Source organism: Hydra viridissima, unplaced genomic scaffold (assembly GCF_058129835.1).
Source record: "Hydra viridissima isolate aposymbiotic clone 2 unplaced genomic scaffold, HvirCarnegie_v1 scaffold_10, whole genome shotgun sequence".
NCBI lineage: Eukaryota > Metazoa > Cnidaria > Hydrozoa > Anthoathecata > Hydridae > Hydra > Hydra viridissima.
Genome location: NW_028324309.1, coordinates 17983149 through 18006754, shown reverse-complemented (window position 1 = coordinate 18006754; position 23606 = coordinate 17983149). Strand labels below are relative to the sequence as shown.

The following is a 23606-nucleotide window of genomic DNA, read 5'->3' as shown; positions in this document are numbered from 1 at the left end:
TCTTACAAGCGTATTTGGTAAAGATGAAATGTTCTTATGACATTTTAACGTTACGAAAAGGATTTTCTTCTGTTCAAATATTTATTACAATTTAAAGTGTTAAATAATGTTACAGAAACGACCTAAAACGCCTGTTGTATTAATTTAAACGAACAAAATAGATAAAAAAAAAAGAAAAACTATCATTAAAAAAAAAAAAAGAAAAAAAGAAAAGAAATAGAAGTTGAGGAAAAATAAAAATAAGAACTTCTAACAAAGAGCTGTTCTTTTTATTTTTCAGATTTTAGATGCTTAATTCCTTGAATGAAAAGTTGAACTGATGACCCACTACTAAGGTTGTTCCTAGCCTTCCGTTCTCAAACTAGGCCATTCTGAGAGGCTGTTTGATTAAGTACCGTTGATTAGTAGTATCGCACGTAAGAGACTTCTAAAACTCTGATTATTAATTCCTTGAATGAAGAGATGACTTCATACTCACTAACGAGGTTGTTCTTAGCCATCCGTTCTCAAACTAAGCAAAACAGTGAAGTTGTTTGATTAAGTATCACAGTTTGCTGATTTGCACATGCACCATTGCCGAAACTGTGATGCTTGGTTCCTTGATTGGATTGAAGAAGCTCATCACCATGCTTTTTACAAGCTGTCCGTTGTTATGTTTTGCAATTCAGTGGTTCTGTTTTGCAATTCATTTTCTGTTTGTTTAAGTATCATCGATGGTGGTGTCGTGCATGCAAACTTTCCGAAACTCTGATGCTTGTTTTTCTTGAATGGAGAGATGAGCTTATACTTTAGGTGACTTTTAAAACTGCAGTAATTAGTGCCTCGAATGGAAAAACGAACTCATTCTTTACAGACCAAGGTTGTTCCTGGCCATCCGTTAACATATTAGGCAACAGTACAGCGAAGCTGTTTGTTTTACAAGCTTTTGTCGTTTCGAGAAATCACTACATTAAGCATTCGATGGTGATACACGACTGATGGCCAGGTTCTGATTTTCGAATGAAAAGAAGAGTCGCATCCGACCACCGGTCGGCTTTCGACGCAAAACAGCTGTACACACTCGTCCAACGTCCAGTGACTAACTGTTGCAACGAGAAAGTTAGCTTTATTTGTCGTGCAGATTGTCCGCTTGGACGTAAAATGCTAGAAATTTGCTGAACGCTCGGTTTGCGCCGCCCAAGAGTCATTCTGTTTCTGCGTTGCCAGCGTCTGTCGGCTAAATACAACTGTAGACTCCGCGCAAGCTTTTTCACCGCAAAAGTTGTACAGAGCCACACCGAAGGCTAAAATCGACTTTAAGGTCGAAGGTTAAAATCGACCCTAGAGGTTTGAAAACGACGTCACGAAATTTTCAAGACATCATCGAAGAAAATTACGGCGGCCAGATGCAACTCTTAGTACTAACTCTACTAATCTTAGTACGTTAAGCATTCCAGTCGAGAGATCAGACGTTTTTTCGTCACCTAAGAGACCGGCCGATGCGTTTGCGACGCTGCGGAAAGAAAGAAGATGGCCAACCACAGGGTTGTTACCGTAACAAACCTCCGTGAGTACCTCCATCTCGAGTGGCTTTTGAAGAAACGTTCGTTTTAAACTCAAAGGGATGGTTGTTAAAGCTCACAAACGCCTGGTTAACGATTTTCTAACGGCAGACACCGTGTTTACAATGGATACAGACCGATTAACTGAGCCCAAAGCGCAAGATCTATCAGAAAACTCCTCTAGGTCGATGCAACGAGACGACTAGACACGTGCGTCTAAAGGCATTTTACAATTGAAGGACGCCCCTCGTGGGCCCTTTAACCTTAACACTAAACTCCTGCTTGATATCCTCGTCCCCAGGTTTCCAAACCGTAACCCCAACCCCCTCTAATCCTAACCCCCTTACCCTCTAACTCTCCCCCCCTCAAAAAAACAAAAAACATAAAAAAGCAAACAAAACGAAAAAAAACTTGCTTCCCTCCTCCCTTTTAGCTCTAGGATGCAATACCTTTTTGCCGCCCTCCGCTAGAAGGGAGTACGGAGTAACGAAAGCTTGACATCAAAGTAGCGTTTCGTATGAGATTTGTTTGCCAAAATTTGAGCGTTTTTAAAAAAGCCAAGACTTCGTCAGAGGGGTTTCTTCTTTTCTCCTAAAGCTATCGATCGATTAAAAAGCTCAAAGCAAAGAAATTCAAAACAAAATACAAAAACGGGAAGTTTTAGTTTCTGCACCACAAGCCAAGCACTAGTTCAAACTGGAGATAATAAAAGGAAATCGAATGATCTCACTTCTCAAACCACTGAGCTGCCATTGGTCGGCAGTCTCTTGTTTGGAGACCATTGAGCTGCCATTGGTTGGCTGTTTAATCGTTGCGATTGGTCGGCAGTTTTATCGTTGGAGACCATTGAGAGATATAAAAGGAATTTTTTTTTTGAGCACAACATTAAACGTTAAATCGTTAGATGTTGTTATAAAGGCACCATTAGAATGCGATGTCCTCAAATATTTTCCTCGATATTTTAATAAGTAAACAAAAACAAAACTAAGTCTTGCAACTGGCGAAAACTTTCAATAAGCAAACAAAGCAACAACTTTCCTTTCGAGTTTTTTACATTTTAAACAAAAGACAAACAAAGAAAAAAAAAAAACAAACAAAAACAAAAACAAAAACAAAAAAACAAAACAAAAACAAAACAGAAAAGGGAGAATGAGTGAGTCGACTGATTTCGCTCAACTGTCTTAAACGAGAAGTCATAAACGTTTGCTTGTGCCAGCAAGTTGCAAATTAAGTTGTAAATGAACTGCACCGCAAAAACTTAACCACAGTTTATTAAGCATATTAAGCCTTTGCTGACATGTTAAGACATTTTAAGCCTTTGCTATTATCATGAGGCTTTTGCTCCACGAGCCAAAAAAGTACGCTAGAGTTGACAAACTGCATCGCGGTCGAAAAGTGTAATTACGCCAACACTTTTATCCGTTTTAAGCATTTCGTTTTCGCACGAACAACAATTAAAGCAGCTCGTTGAGCTTAACGACGTTCGTATTTTTTTTCGAAGCCAAAACTTCGGCTATAAGTAGAATGAAGAGGCACTTCGAAAAACAACAAAGCTGTTCGCAGTCGATAGCAACGAGCGACAACATCTCTGCGAGTCTGGCATCAAGGTAAACAGTTTTTTTACATTTTCATTTGTTAGTGCCACTTTTGCGTACATTATGTATTCAAAAATTTCTTGCTGACGCTAGATTTTTCGTTTTCAATGAACAACAGTTGCAACCTCTAGCCGTTTGCTAAAACAGCTTGCTAGGACAACCAAATCAATCATATGTTGTGAAAATTTCTTTTTGTTTCAACTGACTAAGGAAGATCGAGCGAACGCTTTTTTTTTTATAACTTGTTTGTATCATATTGCTATTAAGAAAACAGCGTTGTGTATACTAAACGTGACATAATTGGCAATTATCCGTAACTAAAAATAAGATAGAAATTACAAACTTGATACCATATTTTAATTACTCTAACAAAACTAGACGTCATCGCGTGAGAAAATAAATGTTTATGACACATAACCCATTTTTTTGTTTTTTTTTTCTTCTCTTTTTTCCTTTTAATCTCTTTTCTTTCGTCCAAAAAGCGTTTCGATTTTTGCCTCGCCACAAGCGATGAAATCGATAAAAAAACCTGCTCGGACATTCTCAATGCTCAACAACAAAAGCAATCAAAGTTCTAGCTCTCGAGCACGTGCGCCAACAGGTTGATGAAACCGTTCAAATATGCTCGATCGCTAGAATTTAAAAAAAGAAACAAACCAAAATAAAAAAAACAAAAACAAAAATGGACATCTTTAGAACGCTTAAATTTTATAAAATATTTTCCTCTGCGTTTTTAACCAGCTAAACTGTCGTAAAGTTTTTTCGGTGCAGTTCATTTAAAAAACTTAGTTTTCAACTTTTAAACGTTTTAGACTTCTCGTTTAAGGCAGTCGAAAGAAATGAGTCGACTCACTCTCTCTCTCCCTTTTCGGTTTTGTTTTTGTTTATTTGTTTTTGTTTTTTCTTCGTTTGCCTTCGTTTGCCTTTGTTTGCTTTTGGAAAAGTTGTCGCCATGCGAGACTTAGTTTTTTTTTTTGGCTCAATTTGCGTATAAGTGAGGTTCTAGTCTTGAAAGTGTGCAAAGTGTGGGCCAATCTGGTGGCTGGAGTGATGACACGTGAATGCTGAAAATTCCAGACTTTGAGCGGATCCAGCGTACATAGAAAGAAAATGTAGCATTCACGTGGGTCTCTCCTAAGCTTGCCATTGGTCGGTCTGCTGGCCTTAAGTACCCACCCCCCCCACCCCCCTAAACGTCACGCTTGCGCAGCTTTCTCGGTCTTTGGCGCCCAAAGAAAGCTTGAGGAAGGATAAAAAATGGCGAGGTTTCGGTACTGCGTTTTCTGTTTTTCTTATTTGTTTTTGTTTGTTTGCTTGTTTGTTTGTTTGTTAATTTATTTAATTTTTTTGTTTGTTTGTTTGTTTCGTTCGTTTGTTTGTTTGTTTGTTTCGTTTGCTTCGTTTGTTTCGTGATGTTTTGTTTTCCCTTCTTGATGGCACAAAACAGAAGCAAACAAGACTTTCGGTTATGTTCGGTTATATTCGGTTCAATAAAAGTTTGTTGGTTTCTGCACAACAGCAACAACAAAAGTCCCTCTGTCCCTCAAAAGCAGTTTCTCCTCTGTCTTAAAGAAGAGCCTCTTTGTAATCGATCTTGTCTGAATGCAGCTCTCCTTTTGCCTACAGGTTTTTATTCCAACCCTTTTGTTGTTGTTAGTGCCATTGACACTTGTGTCAGCCATGTTGTTGTTATTGTTATACTCTGTAAAAGCAGTTGTTGCTGTTGTACTTGTTTGTTGTTTCTAAGGACACTGTTATTGCTGCTGTTAGCGCTGTTAGTAATCACCCACTTGGCTTGTATTTTTGTTTTTTGTTTTTGTTTTTTGTTTTATTTATAAACACTCTCTGAGTAAGTGATGCTGTTGCTGTTGTTGTTGTTATAGTTGCAATGAGTGTTTGTTAATGTTCCCCCACTTGGCTTGTATTTTTGTTTTCTGTTTTGTTTTTTGTTTTTTTTTGTTGTTTTTTCTCTCAACACTCTCTGAGTAAGTGATGCTGTTGCTGTAGTCGTTGTTATAGTTGCAATGAGTGTTTGTTAATGTTCACCAACTTGGCATGTTTATAATCTATTTTATTTTATCAACACTCTCTGAGTCAGTGATGGTGTTGCTGTTGCTGTTGTTCTTATTCTTATTATAGCTGCAATGAGTGTTTGTTAATGTTCACCAACTTGGCTTGTTTATAAATTATTTTATTTTATCAACACTCTCTGAGTCAGTGATGCTGATGGTGTTGTTGTTATTATGCTTGCAATAAGTGTTGTTAATGTTCACCCACTTTGCTTGTTTTGTTTGTGCTTTTGTTTTTGTTTATCAACACCCTTTGAGTCACTGATGCTGTTGCTGTTGGTGTTATTATAGTTGCAATGAGTGTTAATGTTCACCCACTTTGCTTGCTTTATTTGTTTGTTGTTTGTTTTTTTTATCAACACCCTGCGAGTTAGTGATGCTGTTGCTGCTTTTGTTATTTTACTTGTAGTTATAGTTGTTACTGTTTAGCCACTTTGCTTGTTTTTTAATCTGTTTTATTTTATCACCACTCTCTGAGTCAGTGATGATGTTGCTGATGCTGTTGTTGTTATTTTACTTGCAATGATAGCTGTTACTGTTCAGCCACTTTGCTTGTTTTGTTTGTTTGTTTGTTTGTTTGTTTGTTTGTTTGTTTTTTTATATATCCTCTGAGTTAGTGATGCTGTTGCTGATGCTGTTGTTGTTATTATGCTTTCAATGAGAGCTGTTACTGTTCACCCACTTTGCTTGTTTATTATCTATTTTATTTTGTCAACACTCTCTGAGTCAGTGATGCTGATGCTGTTGTTGTTATTATGCTTGCAATGAGAGTTGTTACTGTTCACCCAATTTGCTTGTTTTGTTTTTTTATTTGTTTTGTTTTTTTTTGTTTGTTTTTGTTTTGCTTGTTTTTTTTTATCAATACCCTCTGAGTCAGTGATGCTGTTGTTGTTGTTGTTGTTGTTGTTGTTGTTGTTGTTATACATGCAATGATTGTTGTTACGGTTCAGCCACATTGCTTGTTTTTTTAATCTGTTTTGTTTTGTCAACACTCTCTGAGTCAGTGATGCTGATGCTGTTGTTATTATGCTTGCAATGAGAGTTGTTACTGTTGTAGTTATGTCTGTCATTTGTCCTTGTTAGCAAGTTCTATTTGCCCTCTCTTGCCTTTTTTCAACACAGTTTCTTTCTTTGAGTCATATGGTTGCGAGATCCTCTCAAACTCCATCTCTTTATTTATTTGTTTCTTTTTTTTTTTTTTTTCTCGTTCTCCTTCTCATAATAGCAATCACTGCTGCCACCATGCATGTAATGCTAGTTGCTCTCATTCTTTTTCATTTGCTAGTGGAATCTTTGTTTCTTCTTGTTGCTCTCTTTTCTTTCTTTTTTCTCTTTTGCAGAGGATTCGAAAAAACACAGCTCTTCCCTGCAGTTGTAAACATTCCAGGAATGGATGCAGGCAGAAGAAAAACACTCTCACTAACTGTTTTCTTTTTTTTAGCATAAACCGTTGCAAACAAACACCTGAACATGTCTTCTTCACAAGAAAACAACACTGTTGTTGCCCCTTCTCCGAACTCTAAAGCGAAAAAAAAGAAAAGAAGGCAGTCACAAGAACAGAGAGACTTAAAGCTCAAAAACAAAGTCAGGGCCGCATTAGTTGCAGCGTGTGGCTCCGTAAACAGGGTTGTACCTTTCTATGGTACCAAGAAGAGGTACGCTGTTAGCTGTCCGATGCCTTTCTGCAAACATTCCTCCACAAGCATTAAAAGACACTTGACTAAAAAAGATCATTCTTGGACTTTGGATGAAGCTTCCATCTTTTACTCTGCAATGGTCAGGAAGTTTCAGCATGCTCGTCTCGAACGCAAGTCCGGCTGTCCAAAACCTTACCCCTGTTTGCAATGTTGGAAGTATTACGACCGACTGGACATACACTTGAAAGAGACTCATTTCTACGATTCCAAGACGATCAAACAAAAGATTGCAGAGGCAAAGCGATACGACAACGAGAAGCTCTATGTCCCTCAATTTATTCGACCTGCCTTCTTTGGTATTAAGCCAGTAGCTGAACAAGCGTCTGCATCAGGCTCTGCATCCTCTGCTCCTGGGCCTTCCTCCTCTTTTTCTTCTCCGGTTCTTTCCTCTGATCCTCTTTTAAGCTTGCCCTCATCAGTTGCTGGTTCGTCCGAGGCTCCTTCTGCAAACCACTGCACCTCTGTAGAAAACAAAGAGCTGAAAACCGAATCTGTCCTAGACTCTGATTTTAATTCCTTAAAGCACTTGGTTTCCAACTCCTCCGTCTTGACAGAAGATAAGAGACTCTTGTTTCAGCTGGACAAAGATGCTTTTCACTTTTATTACCAGTCAGCAGATGAGCTCTTCAGAGATTTTGAAAAGTGGCTTGTGGTAGCCAACAACAACACTTTGTCACAAGCAAAGATCTACAAAAATGCAGTTGTTGAAATATTGACATGTTGTGACAGCACGCTGACGCTGCACCCGAATGCTCTCACCAATTCCAACGTTTTGGAGGATAGATACTTTTCCATGCACTTTAAAAACATTCAGCTCAATTCCAAGCTGAGTGAACTTGACCAAACAAAAGCCATGTCTTGTCACACGTTGTACAACCGCCTCGTCTACCTTTGTCTCCTGTTTCGTTTCAGTGAAGCCAGGAATGTCTATTTCGGACTTTCTCATGAGGCCATCCGACGTTTGCGCTGCAAGGTGGAGGAGTTACAAAAAGTGCTGAGGCCCTTTCGTTCTTTGAGGAGGAGCCTTGTGAAAAGAAGAAAAAGCATCAACATCATCAATGTCAGTTTGCTGACCGAATATGGCAAGTCTGCATACGTAAGAGACTTAGTGGAATCGATTAGAAAGGCGTCTCTTCCGCTGACTAGAGACAATGCTGTGTCTCTACGAAACCATCTTCTGCTCTCTGTCACTGTAATTAACAGTTTAAGAAAATCTAACATTGCTCTTTTAAACATTAGAGACTACATGGCTGCTGAGAAGAGTGAGTGTGGATATTGCATTGTGCAAGAGCGCTACAAAACAGCATACAAGTACGGAGCCAAAAACATTCTAGTGCCGAACGACTTGAAAGTGTTGATCGATATTTATTTGCTGAGATACAGAGACCTTCTTGTCAACGACTCTCACTACATGGCTGCAGACACCAAGACTGTTTTGGAGTTGAGCGACTGCTACAGGCCCCTTTTTCTATCGATGAGACCCAACAAAGACGAATGTGTGACACTCGGTGCAACTAGAGTGCCTGTTTACCAGATGGGTTCCTCTGCTATCTCCTCTTGCCTGACGTCCTGCTTCAGAAAAAGCCAAGTAAACATTCCCATGAAGCGTCTTACTCCCACTTGCATTCGCGGTTCGATAGCCACTTACTTTGCCAACAACAGCAAAGAAGATCGCGAGCGGTTCGCTACACTCTACATGAAGCACAGCAGGAACACAATGGATAGCTTTTATGTGTCCCAGTGGAACGCTGCAGAGGAGTTGCGCTTTGCCCTGGGCATCGGACAGTCCTTCGGAGTCATAGAGTCTTTGACTGTTGAAAAGTCTGAGAGACCACCAAAGAAGGAGAAGGATGTGATGGACTGGCTCCAAACTAATGCAGAGGAGTACGGTTTTCATGAGGTTGAGGACATCTTTGAGGAAGATTTAGACTCCGGTTCTGACTCTGAAGAATGTGCTGCTACTTTCAGCTGTACCACAGTGGTTCCGTTTGCTCCAGCTGTAGAAAACAAAGTTCCTTTAGAGGATAGCAACGACCATGCTGTAGATTTCTTGTGTGAACCTACCTCAACTCCTGTTTCGTCTGTTCCATCTGAACAAACAATCGCTGGTCCAGTTCTTGAACTATCCCCTGCTCTTGCACAACTAGTTCCTAAAGAACAAACTGTTTGTATGGATGTAGATCAGACTCTAGCTGTTCCTGTTGGCACAGCTTGTTCTCCTCTTGCATTAACATTATTTCCTGATGAACCGGATTTTATTGAACACCATGCAAATCTTTCTCCAGTTTACTTTAGTGAGCAAGTGGTTGCCAAACCTGTTTCTGCTTCTCCTTCTCAGCAAGTCGCTTTCTGTCCTTCAAAAGAGGTCTTTTCTGTTCCTCTGACTCCTAGCCTTGTTGCTTTTCAGCAAACATTGGCCAAACCCAGTTTGTTTCTTTCATCTGATCCAGTTTCAGCTGTTTCAGTCCAACAGGCTGGTACTGTTCTTGCAAAGCAGCTCTCACCTTATGCTGTTCAATCTGTTGGTAGCCTATTTAGCCAAAGTCTTGCCTCTACATCCAGAGGTAAACTCTTTTTGATTTTTGATTTTTGATTTTTATGCAAATCTCAACACGCTTTCAAAAAATGAAAATGCCCAAATCAACTCCTTGCCCTATTTTTATTGTTAAAGCTGTAAAAAAAACAAAACAAACCAAAAAAACAACACAGAAGTGTGTATGTATTTGTTGCAGGACTAATTCTGTGATTGCTTAAATGTTTATACAAGTGAATGATACTAAAACTGATTATGTTTTAGAAGTAAAAGATCCAAGAAGAAAAAAAATCAAGTTGGAAATGCCATCTTTCACTCAAGAACTCATCGGTAATGTAAAACCTAATTTATACAAAGATATATAAACACAAACCTCTTCTTGCACAATTTCAGATGGTTAACTGTTAACAAAAACTAGCCATCATTGCTAAGTGCACTTTTAGAAAGTTGTGTCTACCCGATTTCTAATGATGAAGTTAGAAACATCACCGTTAGAAATCATGCACAGCTTGTTATCATCTCTAACACTTAGAAACTGTTGATGGTTTTTATGAATTAGAAAAATGAACATGGTTTTATTTTATTTCAGGATCAACTCAGCCAAGAACAAAGGAAAACAAAGCAGAAGTTAGCCAATGCCATTTAGGTAATCTTTCAAAAACCAGTTATTGCTATCAGTGCAAACAATAAGGTCAACAAAAAAAAAATAAATAAAAAAAAAAACAGAATAAATCTTGTCTTACTTCAGAACCAAATGAATATTTGATTTAATCACTTTGTGTTATGACTTGAGTTTGTAAAATTTTAGATGAAATAGTTAAAAAGCTGAATGCTTGCCCTGGCCACAACGAATGGTTCAACACCAGAAGTTTTCCACGATGTGCAGCTTTGGTGTTGGCATACATCTTGCAAGACGTGTTTACAGATGTAAGCTCAAGTTGCTCGTACAAAGATTACCTTGGCATCTTGGCAAATCATAGCAGTGACAAGCTCATTCATGTCTTGCAAAAGTACTCCTACCAAAGCCATATTAAAGACAAAATTAAAAACATGAAGCTAAAAATTCAAAAAGAGGGTAGTTTAGAAAAGTTTGTTCAATATGGCAATATCGTGAAACCATTTATGTAGTTTAGATAAGTTTGTTCAGTTTGGCAATAAAGATGGGCCTTTTGTGTAGTTTGTTTTATCTATGCTTTTGCAAATATTTTTATCTGTTTCGCTAAAGACATAATAAACAAGAAGTTCTGTTAAACTGTTCTCACATTTCTTATTTAAAGATAGTTCAAACTTTTTTTTATCTTTAAAAAAAAAAAAAAAGAAGTCGTTTTGTTATTCTGTGAAAACTTTTAATAGAGTTGCATTTAGAATTACTTCTGATGTTTTTAAGAGTTTGTTAAAAAGCAAAATAATATTTCCTGTGATGTTAAACTGCATAAGTGAAATTTAAAAAAGGAAAACTGCTCCAACCATTTTTCGGAAAAAGAAATCAAAAAGTTCCTTATTTTAAAAGACCTAGACATCCATTTCTTCTTCAGCAAAATAGCGAGGCTTTTTTATGAACTCTTACTCTCTATTTTTTCATATATTTACACAAAGGATTTTATTTAGTTCAATGTAAACATACATAGAAGTATATTATGTTTTTTTTTTTTTTTTTTTGTTTTTATGCAGTCTAACTTTTGTTTCACTTCTATTTTATTTTACGTTTATCTTGTATTTTATCATGCCTTATTGGTTTTTGCGTTTTGTGATGTCAAGCTGCGTAAGCTAAACTTAAAAGAGGAAAACTACGCTAACTTTTCTTTGAAAAAATATTCAAGAAGTACCTTAAACGAAAGAGAAAGCACACGAATCTTGCCATCCAATTCTTCTTCTGCAAAGTAGCGAGGCTTTTTATGTACTTTTGCTCTCTAATTTATCTCTATTTCTCTATTTACGCAAAGGGTTTTATTTCAATGTAAACACGTATAAAAGAATACTTTGTTAAAAATAATGTTAAAGGAGTTGCGTAAAAAAAAACGTCTGAATAAAGTTTCTTTACAAAAAAAACAACTAAGAAACAAGCGCGCCTAAGAAAAACCAGATCGCGATTCACTAAGTCAAAAAACGAAAGAAACAAAGTTTAAAAGGTCTTTCTAGACAACAAATTCTATTTTTGGCAATGCAGTTTTTGTATTTATGCAACCTAACTTTTGTTTGACTTCTATTTTATTTTACGTTTACCTTGTATTTTATCTTGCCTTTTTGTGTTTTGTGATGTCAAGCTACATAATCTAAACTTAAAAGAATGAAACTAGGCTAACTTTTCTAATAGAATATTATGTTGTTGGTTTTGTATGCAGCCTAACTTTAGTTTCATCTATATTTTATTTTGCGTTTATCTTATATTTTATCTTGCCTTTTTGAGTTTTGTATTTTGTGATGTCAAGCTACATAATTTAAACTTAAAAGAAGAAAACTAGGCTAACTTTTCTTTGAAAAATTGTTCAAAAACTACCTTACACCGATAGAGATAGCTCACGAATTTAAAAAGTTGCATCTATTCATCTTCTTCTTCAGCAAAGTAAAGCTTTTTATGCACTTTTACTCTCTAACTTACCTATATTTGCGTAAAGGATTTTATTTAATTCAATTTAAACATAACTAGTAGAATATTATGTTGTTGGTTTTGTATGCAGCCTAACTTTAGTTTCATCTATATTTTATTTTGCGTTTATCTTATATTTTATCTTGTCTTTTTGAGTTTTGTATTTTGTGATGTCAAGCTACATAAGCTAAACTTTAAAGAGGAAATTTACGCTAACCTGTCTTTGAAAAACTATTCAAAAACTACCTTTAACAAAGTAGCGAGGCTTTTTATGCGCTTTTACTCTCTAACATACCTATTTTTGCGCAAAGGATTTTATTTAATTCAATTTAAACATGCCTAGTAGATTATTATGTTGTTGGTTTTTTATGCAGCCTAACTTTAGCTACATCTATTTTTCATTTTACGTTTGTCTTATATTTTATTTTATCTTTTTGTGTTCTGTGATGTCAAGCTACATAAGCTAATGTTAAAAGAGGAAAGCTGCGCTAACCTTTCTTTGAAAAACTATTCGAAATCTATTTTTGAGATAATCTAGATTTAAAAGAGGAACACTACGCTAATTTTGCTTTGAAAAAACTCTCGAAAACTAACTTATTCGATAGAGATAGCACACAAATTTAAAAAATTGTATCTACTCATCCACTTCTTCTACAGCAAAGTACTGAGGCTTTTTATGCACTTTTATTCTCTAACATACCTATATTTGCGCAAAGGATTTTATTTAACTCAATGTAAACATACATAGAAGAGTATTGTTACGCGTTTGTTTTATGCAGCCTAACTTTAGTTTCATCTATACATTATATTGCGTTTACCTTATATTTTATCTTGCCTTTGTTAGTTTTGTGTTTTGTTATGTCAAGCTTCATAATCTAATCTTAAAAGGGGAAAACTGCGCTAACTTTTCTTTGAAAAAGTACTCAAAAAGGACCTAAATCGATATAGATAGCTCACAATTTTAAAAAGTTGCATATAGTCATCTTCTTCTTCAGCAAAGTATCGAGGCTTTTTATGGATTTTTACTCTAACTTTCCTATATTTGCGCAGAGGACATTATTTAATTCAACTTAAACATGCCTAGTAGATTATTATGTTGTTGGTTTTTTATGCAGTCTAAACTTTGTTACATCTATATTTTACGATTAACTTATATTTTATCTTGCCTTTTTGAGCTTTGTGTTCTGTGATGTCAAGCTACATAGTCTAAACATAAAAGAGGAAAACTACGCTAAACTTGCTTTGAAAAACTATTCAAAAACTACCTTTAACAAAGTAGCGAGGCTTTTCATGCACTTTTACTCTCTAACATACCTACATTTGCGCAAAGGATTTTATTTAATTCAATTTAAACATGCCTAGTAGATTATTATGTTGTTGGTTTTTTATGCAGCCTAACTTTAGTTTCATCTATATTATGTTTTAGGTTTATCATATATTTTATCTTTTCTTTTTGAGTTTTGAGTTTTGTGATGCCAAGCAACTTAAGCTAAACTTAAAAGTGGAATGCTACGCTAACCTTTCTTTGAAAGTCTATTCATAAACTACCCTAGACAAAAGCTAGATTTAAAAAAGGAAAACTACACTATTTTTACTTTGAAAAAACTTTTGAAAACTACCTTAATCGATAGAGATAGCACACGATTTTAAAAAATTGCATATAGTCATCCACTTCTTCTGCAGCAAAGTAGCGAGGCTCTTTATGCACATTTTCTCACTAGTTTGCTTATATTTACGCAAAGGAATTCATTTAATTCAATCCAAACATATATAGAAGATTATTATGCTACGATTTTTTTTTTCTTTTATGCAGCCTAATATTAATTTCACCTACATTTTATTTTAGGATTAACTTTTATATTACCTTTCCTTTTAGTGTTTTGTGTTTTGTGATGTCAAGCTACATAAGCCAAACTTTAAAGAGGAAAACTACGCTAAACTTTCTTTGAAAAACTATTCAAAAACTACCTTAAACAAAGTAGCGAGGCTTTTTATGCGCTTTTATTCTCTAACATACCTACATTTGCGCATAGGGTTTAAAAGAGAAAGACTACGCTATTTTTGCTTTGAAAAAACTTTCGAAAACTACCTTAATCGATAGAGATAGCACAGGATTTTAAAAAGTTGTATCTAGTCATCCACTTCTTTCACAGCAAAGTAGCGAGGCTTTCTATGCACTTTTACTCTCTAACATACCTATTTTTGCGCAAAGGATTTTATTTAATTCAATTTAAACATGCCTAGTAGATTAATATGTTGTTGGTTTTTTATGCAGCCTAACTTTAGCTACATCTATTTTTCATTTTACGTTTGTCTTATATTTTATTTTATCTTTTTGTGTTCTGTGATGTCAAGCTACATAAGCTAAACTTTAAAGAGGAAAACTACGCTAACCTTTCTTTGAAAAACAATTCAAAAACTACCTTAAACAAAGTAGCGAGGCTTTTTATGCGCTTTTACTCTCTAACATACCTATTTTTGCGAAAAGGATTTTATTTAATTCAATTTAAACATGCCTAGTAGATTATTATGTTGTTGGTTTTTTATGCAGCCTAACTTTAGCTACATCTATTTTTCATTTTACGTTTGTCTTATATTTTATTTTATCTTTTTGTGTTCTGTGATGTCAAGCTACATAAGCTAATGTTAAAAGAGGAAAGCTGCGCTAACCTTTCTTTGAAAAACTATTCGAAATCTATTTTTGAGATAATCTAGATTTAAAAGAGGAACACTACGCTAATTTTGCTTTGAAAAAACTCTCGAAAACTACCTTATTCGATAGAGATAGCACACAAATTTAAAAAATTGTATCTACTCATCCACTTCTTCTTTTTATGGATTTTTACTCTCTTATTTATCCAAATTTGCGCAAAGGACTTTACTTAATTCAACCTAAACATGTCTAGTAGATTACTAAGTTGTTTGTTTTTTATGCAGCCTAACTTTAGTTTCATTTATATTTTATTTTACGTTTATCTGATATTTTATCTTGTCTTTTTGTGTGTTGTTTTGTCAAGCTACATAAGCTAAACTTAAAAGTGGAAAAGTACGCTAACCTTTCTATGAAAATCTATTCAAAAACTGCCTTAGACATAAGCTAGGTTTAAAAGAGGAAGACTACGCTATTTATGCTTTTAAAAAACTTTCGAAAAATACCTTAATCCATTGAGGTAGTGCACGAATTTACAAAGTTGTATCTAGTCATCCACTTCTTCTTTAGCAAAGTAGCGAGGCTTTTTATGCACTTTTGCGTTCTAATTTATCTCTGTTTACGCATATGGTTTTTGTTTATTTCTATGTAATGATATACAAAAGAGTATTTTGTTAAAGATTATGCTGCAGGAGCTGCGTAAAAAAACTCTGGCGACCTTTCCTTAAGAAAAAAGCAACTGAAAGACATGTGCGCCTTAGAAAATTCAAATCGCGATTCACCAAATTAAAAGACGATAATGAACAAACTTTAAAAGCTCTCACTAGACATTTGTGTTTATGATAGGCAATGCAGTTTTTGATTTTATGCAGCCTAACATTTGTTTCATCTATATCTTATTTTACGTTTATCTTATACTTTATCTTGCCTTTTTGAGTTTAGTATTTTGTGATGTCATGCTAAATAAACTATACTTTGCTAATTTTTATTTGAAAAAATATTCAAAAACTACCTGAATTATAAGCTAGATCTAAAGGAGGAAAACTACGCTAACTTTTCTTTAAAAAAAATATTTAAAAACTACCTTAAACATAAGCTATATCCAAAAGAGGAAAACTATGCTAACTTTTCTTTAAAAGAATATTTAAAAACTACCTTAAACATAAGCTAGATCTAAAAGAGGAAAACTACGCTAACTTTTCTTTGAAAAAATACTCAAAAACTACCTTAAGCATAAGCTAGATCTAAAAGAGGAAAACTACGCTAACTTTTCTTTGAAAAAATACTCAAAAACTACCTTAAACATAAGCTAGATCTAAAAGAGGAAAACTACGCTAACTTTTCTTTCAAAAAATATTCGAAAACTACCTTTAAACATGATTTAGATTTAATAGATGAAAACTACGCTAACATTTCTTTGAAAAAACATTCAAAAACTACCTTTAAACATGATTTAAATTTAAAAAAGGAAAACTACGCTAACATTTCTTTGAAAAAATATTCAAAAAGTACCATAATCGAAAGAGATAGCACACGAAATTAAAAAGTTGCATCCAGTCATCCGTTTCTTCTTCATCAAAGTAGCGAGGCGTTTATGCACTTTTTATTCTCTAATTTATCTCTATTTACGCAAATGGCTTTTGTTTATTTCAATGTAAAACTTTTCAAAAAAGTATTTTGTTAAAGATTATGCTGCAGGAGCTGTGTAAGAAAACTCTGGTGACCTTTCTAAAAAGCAACTAAAGTAGATGTGCGCCGAAGAAAATCCAAATTGCGATTCACTAAATTAAAAGACATATACAACAAACTTTAAAAGTGAAACTATTCTTACAAGCGTATTTGGTAAAGATGAAATGTTCTTATGACATTTTAACGTTACGAAAAGGATTTTCTTCTGTTCAAATATTTATTACAATTTAAAGTGTTAAATAATGTTACAGAAACGACCTAAAACGCCTGTTGTATTAATTTAAACGAACAAAATAGATAAAAAAAAAAGAAAAACTATCATTAAAAAAAAAAAAAGAAAAAAAGAAAAGAAATAGAAGTTGAGGAAAAATAAAAATAAGAACTTCTAACAAAGAGCTGTTCTTTTTATTTTTCAGATTTTAGATGCTTAATTCCTTGAATGAAAAGTTGAACTGATGACCCACTACTAAGGTTGTTCCTAGCCTTCCGTTCTCAAACTAGGCCATTCTGAGAGGCTGTTTGATTAAGTACCGTTGATTAGTAGTATCGCACGTAAGAGACTTCTAAAACTCTGATTATTAATTCCTTGAATGAAGAGATGACTTCATACTCACTAACGAGGTTGTTCTTAGCCATCCGTTCTCAAACTAAGCAAAACAGTGAAGTTGTTTGATTAAGTATCACAGTTTGCTGATTTGCACATGCACCATTGCCGAAACTGTGATGCTTGGTTCCTTGATTGGATTGAAGAAGCTCATCACCATGCTTTTTACAAGCTGTCCGTTGTTATGTTTTGCAATTCAGTGGTTCTGTTTTGCAATTCATTTTCTGTTTGTTTAAGTATCATCGATGGTGGTGTCGTGCATGCAAACTTTCCGAAACTCTGATGCTTGTTTTTCTTGAATGGAGAGATGAGCTTATACTTTAGGTGACTTTTAAAACTGCAGTAATTAGTGCCTCGAATGGAAAAACGAACTCATTCTTTACAGACCAAGGTTGTTCCTGGCCATCCGTTAACATATTAGGCAACAGTACAGCGAAGCTGTTTGTTTTACAAGCTTTTGTCGTTTCGAGAAATCACTACATTAAGCATTCGATGGTGATACACGACTGATGGCCAGGTTCTGATTTTCGAATGAAAAGAAGAGTCGCATCCGACCACCGGTCGGCTTTCGACGCAAAACAGCTGTACACACTCGTCCAACGTCCAGTGACTAACTGTTGCAACGAGAAAGTTAGCTTTATTTGTCGTGCAGATTGTCCGCTTGGACGTAAAATGCTAGAAATTTGCTGAACGCTCGGTTTGCGCCGCCCAAGAGTCATTCTGTTTCTGCGTTGCCAGCGTCTGTCGGCTAAATACAACTGTAGACTCCGCGCAAGCTTTTTCACCGCAAAAGTTGTACAGAGCCACACCGAAGGCTAAAATCGACTTTAAGGTCGAAGGTTAAAATCGACCCTAGAGGTTTGAAAACGACGTCACGAAATTTTCAAGACATCATCGAAGAAAATTACGGCGGCCAGATGCAACTCTTAGTACTAACTCTACTAATCTTAGTACGTTAAGCATTCCAGTCGAGAGATCAGACGTTTTTTCGTCACCTAAGAGACCGGCCGATGCGTTTGCGACGCTGCGGAAAGAAAGAAGATGGCCAACCACAGGGTTGTTACCGTAACAAACCTCCGTGAGTACCTCCATCTCGAGTGGCTTTTGAAGAAACGTTCGTTTTAAACTCAAAGGGATGGTTGTTAAAGCTCACAAACGCCTGGTTAACGATTTTCTAACGGCAGACACCGTGTTTACAATGGATACAGACCGATTAACTGAGCCCAAAGCGCAAGATCTATCAGAAAACTCCTCTAGGTCGATGCAACGAGACGACTAGACACGTGCGTCTAAAGGCATTTTACAATTGAAGGACGCCCCTCGTGGGCCCTTTAACCCTAACCCTAACCCTAACCCTAACGGTTGTTAAAGCTCACAATCGCCTGGTTAACGATTTTCTAACGGTAGAGACCGTGTTTACATTGGATACAGACCGATTAACTGAGCCCAATGCGCATGACCTATCGGAGAACTCCTCTAGGTCGATGCAACGAGACGACTAGACACGTGCATCTAAAGGCACTTTACAATTGAAGGACGCCCCTCGTGGGCCCCTTAACCTTAACACTAAACTCCTGCTTGGTTTCCTCGTCCCTAGGTTTTTAAACTGTAACCCAACCCCCTCTAATCCTAACCCCCTTACCTTCTAACTCCCCCCATCATAAAACAAAAAGCATAAAATAGCAAACAAAACGAAAAAAAACTTGCTTCCCTCCTCCCTTTTAGCTCTAGGATGCAACACCTTTTTGCCGCCCTCCGCTAGAAGGGATTAGGGAGTAACGAAAGTTTGACATCAAAGTAGCGTTTCGTATGAGATTTGTTTGCCAAAATTTGAGCGTTTTTAAAAAAGCCAAGACTTTGTCAGAAGGGTTTCTTCTTTATCTTTCTTTCTTCTTTTCTGCTAAAGCTATCGTTCGATTAAAAAGCTCAAAGCAAAGAAATTCAAAACAAAATATAAAAACGGGAAGTTTTAGTTTCTGCACCACAAGCCAAGCACTAGTTCAAACTGGAGATAATAAAACGAAATCGAATGATCTCACTTCTCAAACCACTGAGCTGCCATTGGTCGGCAGTCTCTTGTTTGGAGACCATTGAGCCGCCATTGGTTGGCTGTTTAATCGTTGCGATTGGTCGGCAGTTTTATGGTTGGAGACCATTGAGAGATATAAAAAGCATTTTTTCTTTTGAGCACAACATTAAACGCTAAATCGTTAGATGTTGTTATAAAGGCACCATTAGAATGCGATGTCTTCAAATATTTTTCTCGATATTTTAACAAGTAAACAAAAACAAAACTAAGTCTTGCAACTGGCAAAAACTTTTAATAAGCAAACAAAGCAACAACTTTCCTTTCGAGGAAAGGAAAGTTGTTGCTTTGTTTACTTATTGAAAGGTGGTAGTATAGTAATTAAAATTGAAAAATTCATTTTTTCAAAAATACATTTTTTAGCTAATATAACTATTGTAGAGTCGAAATCTTATCTTGGTTTATAATAAAAAAAAATAAGTATATACCTCTGAAATTGCTTTAAAATTGTTCAAGATCAATTTTTATCCATAGCAACGCTTTATTTACCAGGTTGCTACGGGTTTTTGCAATCAAAGTTATATAAAATAAGTGATAAAAACAGTTTCATGCTAAATTTTTATAATGAAAATTGTTAATCAGCAGTTACTTCTTGTTTATTGACTCGATTTATACGCAAATGAGCACGCTCTATTGCTATTTTATGCTCTTTATAAGTTCACCAATAGTCTATAGTGTAGTATACATCAGTCAATTTTTAAAATATCTTATTTTAATAAAAGTGTAATGGGTCGAACGAAAAGAAAACAATCTTCTAAAAGAGTATACCAAAATAAGAAAAGAAAGTTTTATGGAAACAGACATACAAAAATAATGAAACCGTAGCCATACCTCCAGTTGAAAACATATCATGTTCCTCATCCTACAAGAAGTTGTTCAACAAAGAAGTTGTAAATGAACCTCAACAAATAAATGAAGACTTTAACTTTATTATGAACTTTGGTTTACTTAAAAAAGCAATAATGGTCCTTAAATGCCCAGAATGTAACAAGTTAGTAAATTTGCAGTTTGATTCTTCAAAAAAATATGGCCTAAGTATTGAACTAAAAATTTGTTGCAGTGATTGTGAATGGGAAACGATTTTTTTCATTGGCTAAAATGGATAAAAAAATTAATTGTGTTGTACGAAAACGTTGGAAATTTATATGGAATGAAAAAGAGTGTTGCAGCTGTACTTTTTCACTGTTCTGAAAGTTGTGATGACGAAACGCGTCATCAGTTTTGTTTGCGTACCAAAGATTCTTGGTGCAAATTCCAGTCTGACAAACTGACTGGCAAAATTTCATATAAAGAAAATATTTGTATTCCCGCTGCTGTCTACAACACCATCAAACCAATATTTATAGACCTTGGTTCCGATAAACTTCTTGAAAAATGTTTGCATGGAAAAACGCAGAATCCCAATGAGTCTTTAAACCAGTTGATATGGAAGCGATGCCCAAAAGATATATTTATTGAAAGAACTGCTCTAAGTATAGGAGTAACCTAAGCTGTACTAAATTTTAATGAAGGGCAGCAGTTCTTAAATAAGTTTTTTAATGAGCTTGGAATGGAATTCGGTGTAAATGCGCAAAATTACTGTTTACGTAAAGACAATAAACGAATCATTAAAGCAGAAAAACAATGTAGTACTAAAGCAAAATCAAGAAGAAAAAAGTTAAGAGCAATAAAAAAAGGTTTTTGTGACCAAAATGAAAAACTGGAAGGTGTAACTTATAAAAGTGGTGAATTTTGAACTACTTTGTTCTTCTTTTTTTTTTTAATTGCGTTTTTCTCAAAATTATGTATTTGGGGTTTGCGACGTGGATTTTTTAAAAAACCAATTATCAGATTTACTTGAAATTTGGCACACATACTCACTACATTAGTATCTACAACATACACTAGGATAATTTTTATTGCTTCTCTCGTTCAGTAATTTTTAATTTTTTTTTTTTTCATAAATTACCCCCAAAATTGCAAAATTTTACACAAATGAAAATATTTTTTGATTTTTTTGACCATATCAAAATCTTCTAGTCTATGTAGCAATGCCACATGTAATATATCACCGGCCAAATATTCAATAAAAAATATATAAGGGTTCTTGAAAAATCTCTGTCGTAGTTTACCCCATTTATGGGCCTTCAGCGATAATTATGCTGAAGAAGATTTGTCATAATTTTTTTTCTTTTTCTTTTTTTTGCTTATTGATATTATACTACACATTGTAGAATTTTTTTTTATTTGAAAAAGTTGATTTTATTTTTTTTGCTAATTACTATACTACCACCTTAAACAAAAGACAAACAAAGAAAAAAAAACAAAAACAGAAACAAAAACAAAAACAAAAACAACAAAACAAAAGCAAAACAGAAAAAGGAGAATGAGTGAGTCGACTGATTTCGCTCAACTGTCTTAAACAAGAAGTCATAAACGTTGGCTTGGGCCAGCAAGTTGTTAATTAAGTTGTAAATGAACTGCACCGCAAAAACTTAACCACAGTTTATTAAACATATTAAGCCTTTGCTGACATATTAAGACATTTTAAGCCTTTGCCATCATCATGAGGCTTTTGCTCCATGAGCCAACAAAGTACGCTAGAGTTGAAAAATTGCATCGCGGTCGAAAAGTGTAATTAGTGCCAACACTTTCATCCGTTTTTAAGCATTTCGTTTTCGCACGAACAACAATTAAAGCAGCGCGTTAAGCTTAACGACGTTCCTACACTTTTTAGAAGTCAAAACATCGGGTATAAGTAAAAGGCGTTGATAAAGAGGCACTTCGAAAAACAACAAAGCTGTTCGCAGTCGATAACAACGAGCGACAACATCTCTGCGAGTCTGGCATCAAGGTAAACAGTTTTTTTACATTTTCATTTGTTAGTGCCACTTTTGTGTACATTATGTTAGCCATCGCGTGATGCAGGCAGCGTTTTGCTTTAAGAAGCGCAAAAAAGGTTTGAAATTCAAAAATTTCTTGCTGACGGTAGATTTTTCGTTTTCAATCAACAACAGTTGAAACCTCTACCCCGTTTGCTAAAAACAGCTTGCTAGGACAAACGAAACGTTTATGCTGAGCCAAGTCAATCATATGTTGTGAAAATTTCTTTTTGTTCAACTGGCTAAGGAAGATTGAGCGAACAATTTTTTTTTTATAACTTGTTTAAATGATATTGTTATTAAGAAAGCAGCGTTGTGTATACTAAATGTGACATGATTGGCAATTATCCGTAACTAAAAATAAGATAGAAAATACAAACTTGATACCATATTTTAATTACTGTAACAAAACTAGACGTCATCGCGTGAGAAAATAAATGTTTATGACACATAACCTCTTGTTTTGTTTTTGTTTTTATTATTTTATTATTATTATTTTTTTTTCTTCACTTTTTCCTTTAATCTTTTATTCTTTCGTCCAAACAGCGTTTTGATTTTGCTTCGCCACAAGCGATGAAATCAATAATAAAACCTGCTCGGACATTCTCATCTCTCAAACATCAAAGCAATTAGAGTTCGAGCGTTCGAGCACGTGCGCCAATCGGTTGATGAGACCGTTCATACATACGTGCTCAATCGCTAGATCACAATAAAAAAAACAACAAAAAAAAAAAACTAAAAACAATCGAAAAAAATACCAAAAACAACACAACAAAAACAAAAAAGGACATCTTTAGAACGCTTAAGTTTTATAAAATATTCTCCTCTGTGTTTTTAACCAGCTAAACTGTCGTATAGTTTTTTCGGTGCAGTTCATTTAAAACTTAATTTACAACTTTTAAACGTTTTAGACTTCTCGTTTAAGGCAGTTGAGAAAAATTTTAAAATTTATAGCACCTGTTATAAAAATGTAACGTAGTTTTATCGATTGTTTTCATTTTAACGGTATTCATTTTAACGGTAACTTTTATCAACAATCATAAAAATTGTGCAAAATCATCAGCAGCAGATGAGCGTCGAAGAACAGAATGTCTTCGCAGTGTCTCCACTTTGGATGATCTTTAGAAAGAGCTGACGAAAATAGGCTTCAACTTGAGTAGAAGTGGTTTGTACCTTCGTCTTTTACCACGACGTGAAAACATTCATGAAGGAAAAAAGCATGTAAAAACAGTTCCTGTGAAGCTACTACGTCCAGAAAATTCACTGCGAAAAAGAAATGATGGTAGAATGTTTGCCAAATCTTTTATTGATGACATGTTTGAAGTTTGCAAAATGTTTGGGCCAAAAGCTGTGCTTTTCATGTCCAATTAAGATAAAGCCAGGGTACCGTTGAGTCTTACTGCTGCAAGCCTTCAAGCGCCGTTGCTGATGCATATGGAATACAAGGTCAAACTTATGGATCATGACTTTGTCGTTGGCCCACAGCACAAGGTAATCCTATCGGTGTATGGCATATGCGAAGTTAACAGTAATGGAAATGTATCCTACAGTAGAAACACTTTCATACGCATAAGAAGTGGGAAACACGATACATCGAATGCTTTTACACATGCTTTTGATGTTAAGGAGCTTTTTGAAACCAAGATGGTTAGACGTAAACCAATTATGTTAATGGAGACTGATGGAGCTCAAGA

The 23606-nt window shown here is 35.1% G+C and overlaps 1 protein-coding gene and 1 pseudogene across 1 annotated transcript; both read left to right on the top strand.

Moving 5' to 3' along the window:
- Positions 1 to 6675: 6675 nt before the first annotated feature.
- On the top strand, positions 6676 to 10597 carry LOC149883460 (uncharacterized). Its single transcript, XM_090100689.1, has 4 exons — positions 6676 to 9466; positions 9700 to 9765; positions 10025 to 10081; positions 10244 to 10597. The coding sequence occupies exons 1-4, from the start codon at positions 6676 to 6678 to the stop codon at positions 10561 to 10563; spliced, it is 3234 nt and encodes a 1077-aa protein (XP_089956815.1). The 3' UTR covers positions 10564 to 10597.
- Positions 10598 to 19916: 9319 nt separating this feature from the next.
- Positions 19917 to 20798, top strand: LOC149883459 (uncharacterized; annotated as a pseudogene).
- The last annotated feature ends 2808 nt before the right edge of the window (positions 20799 to 23606 follow it).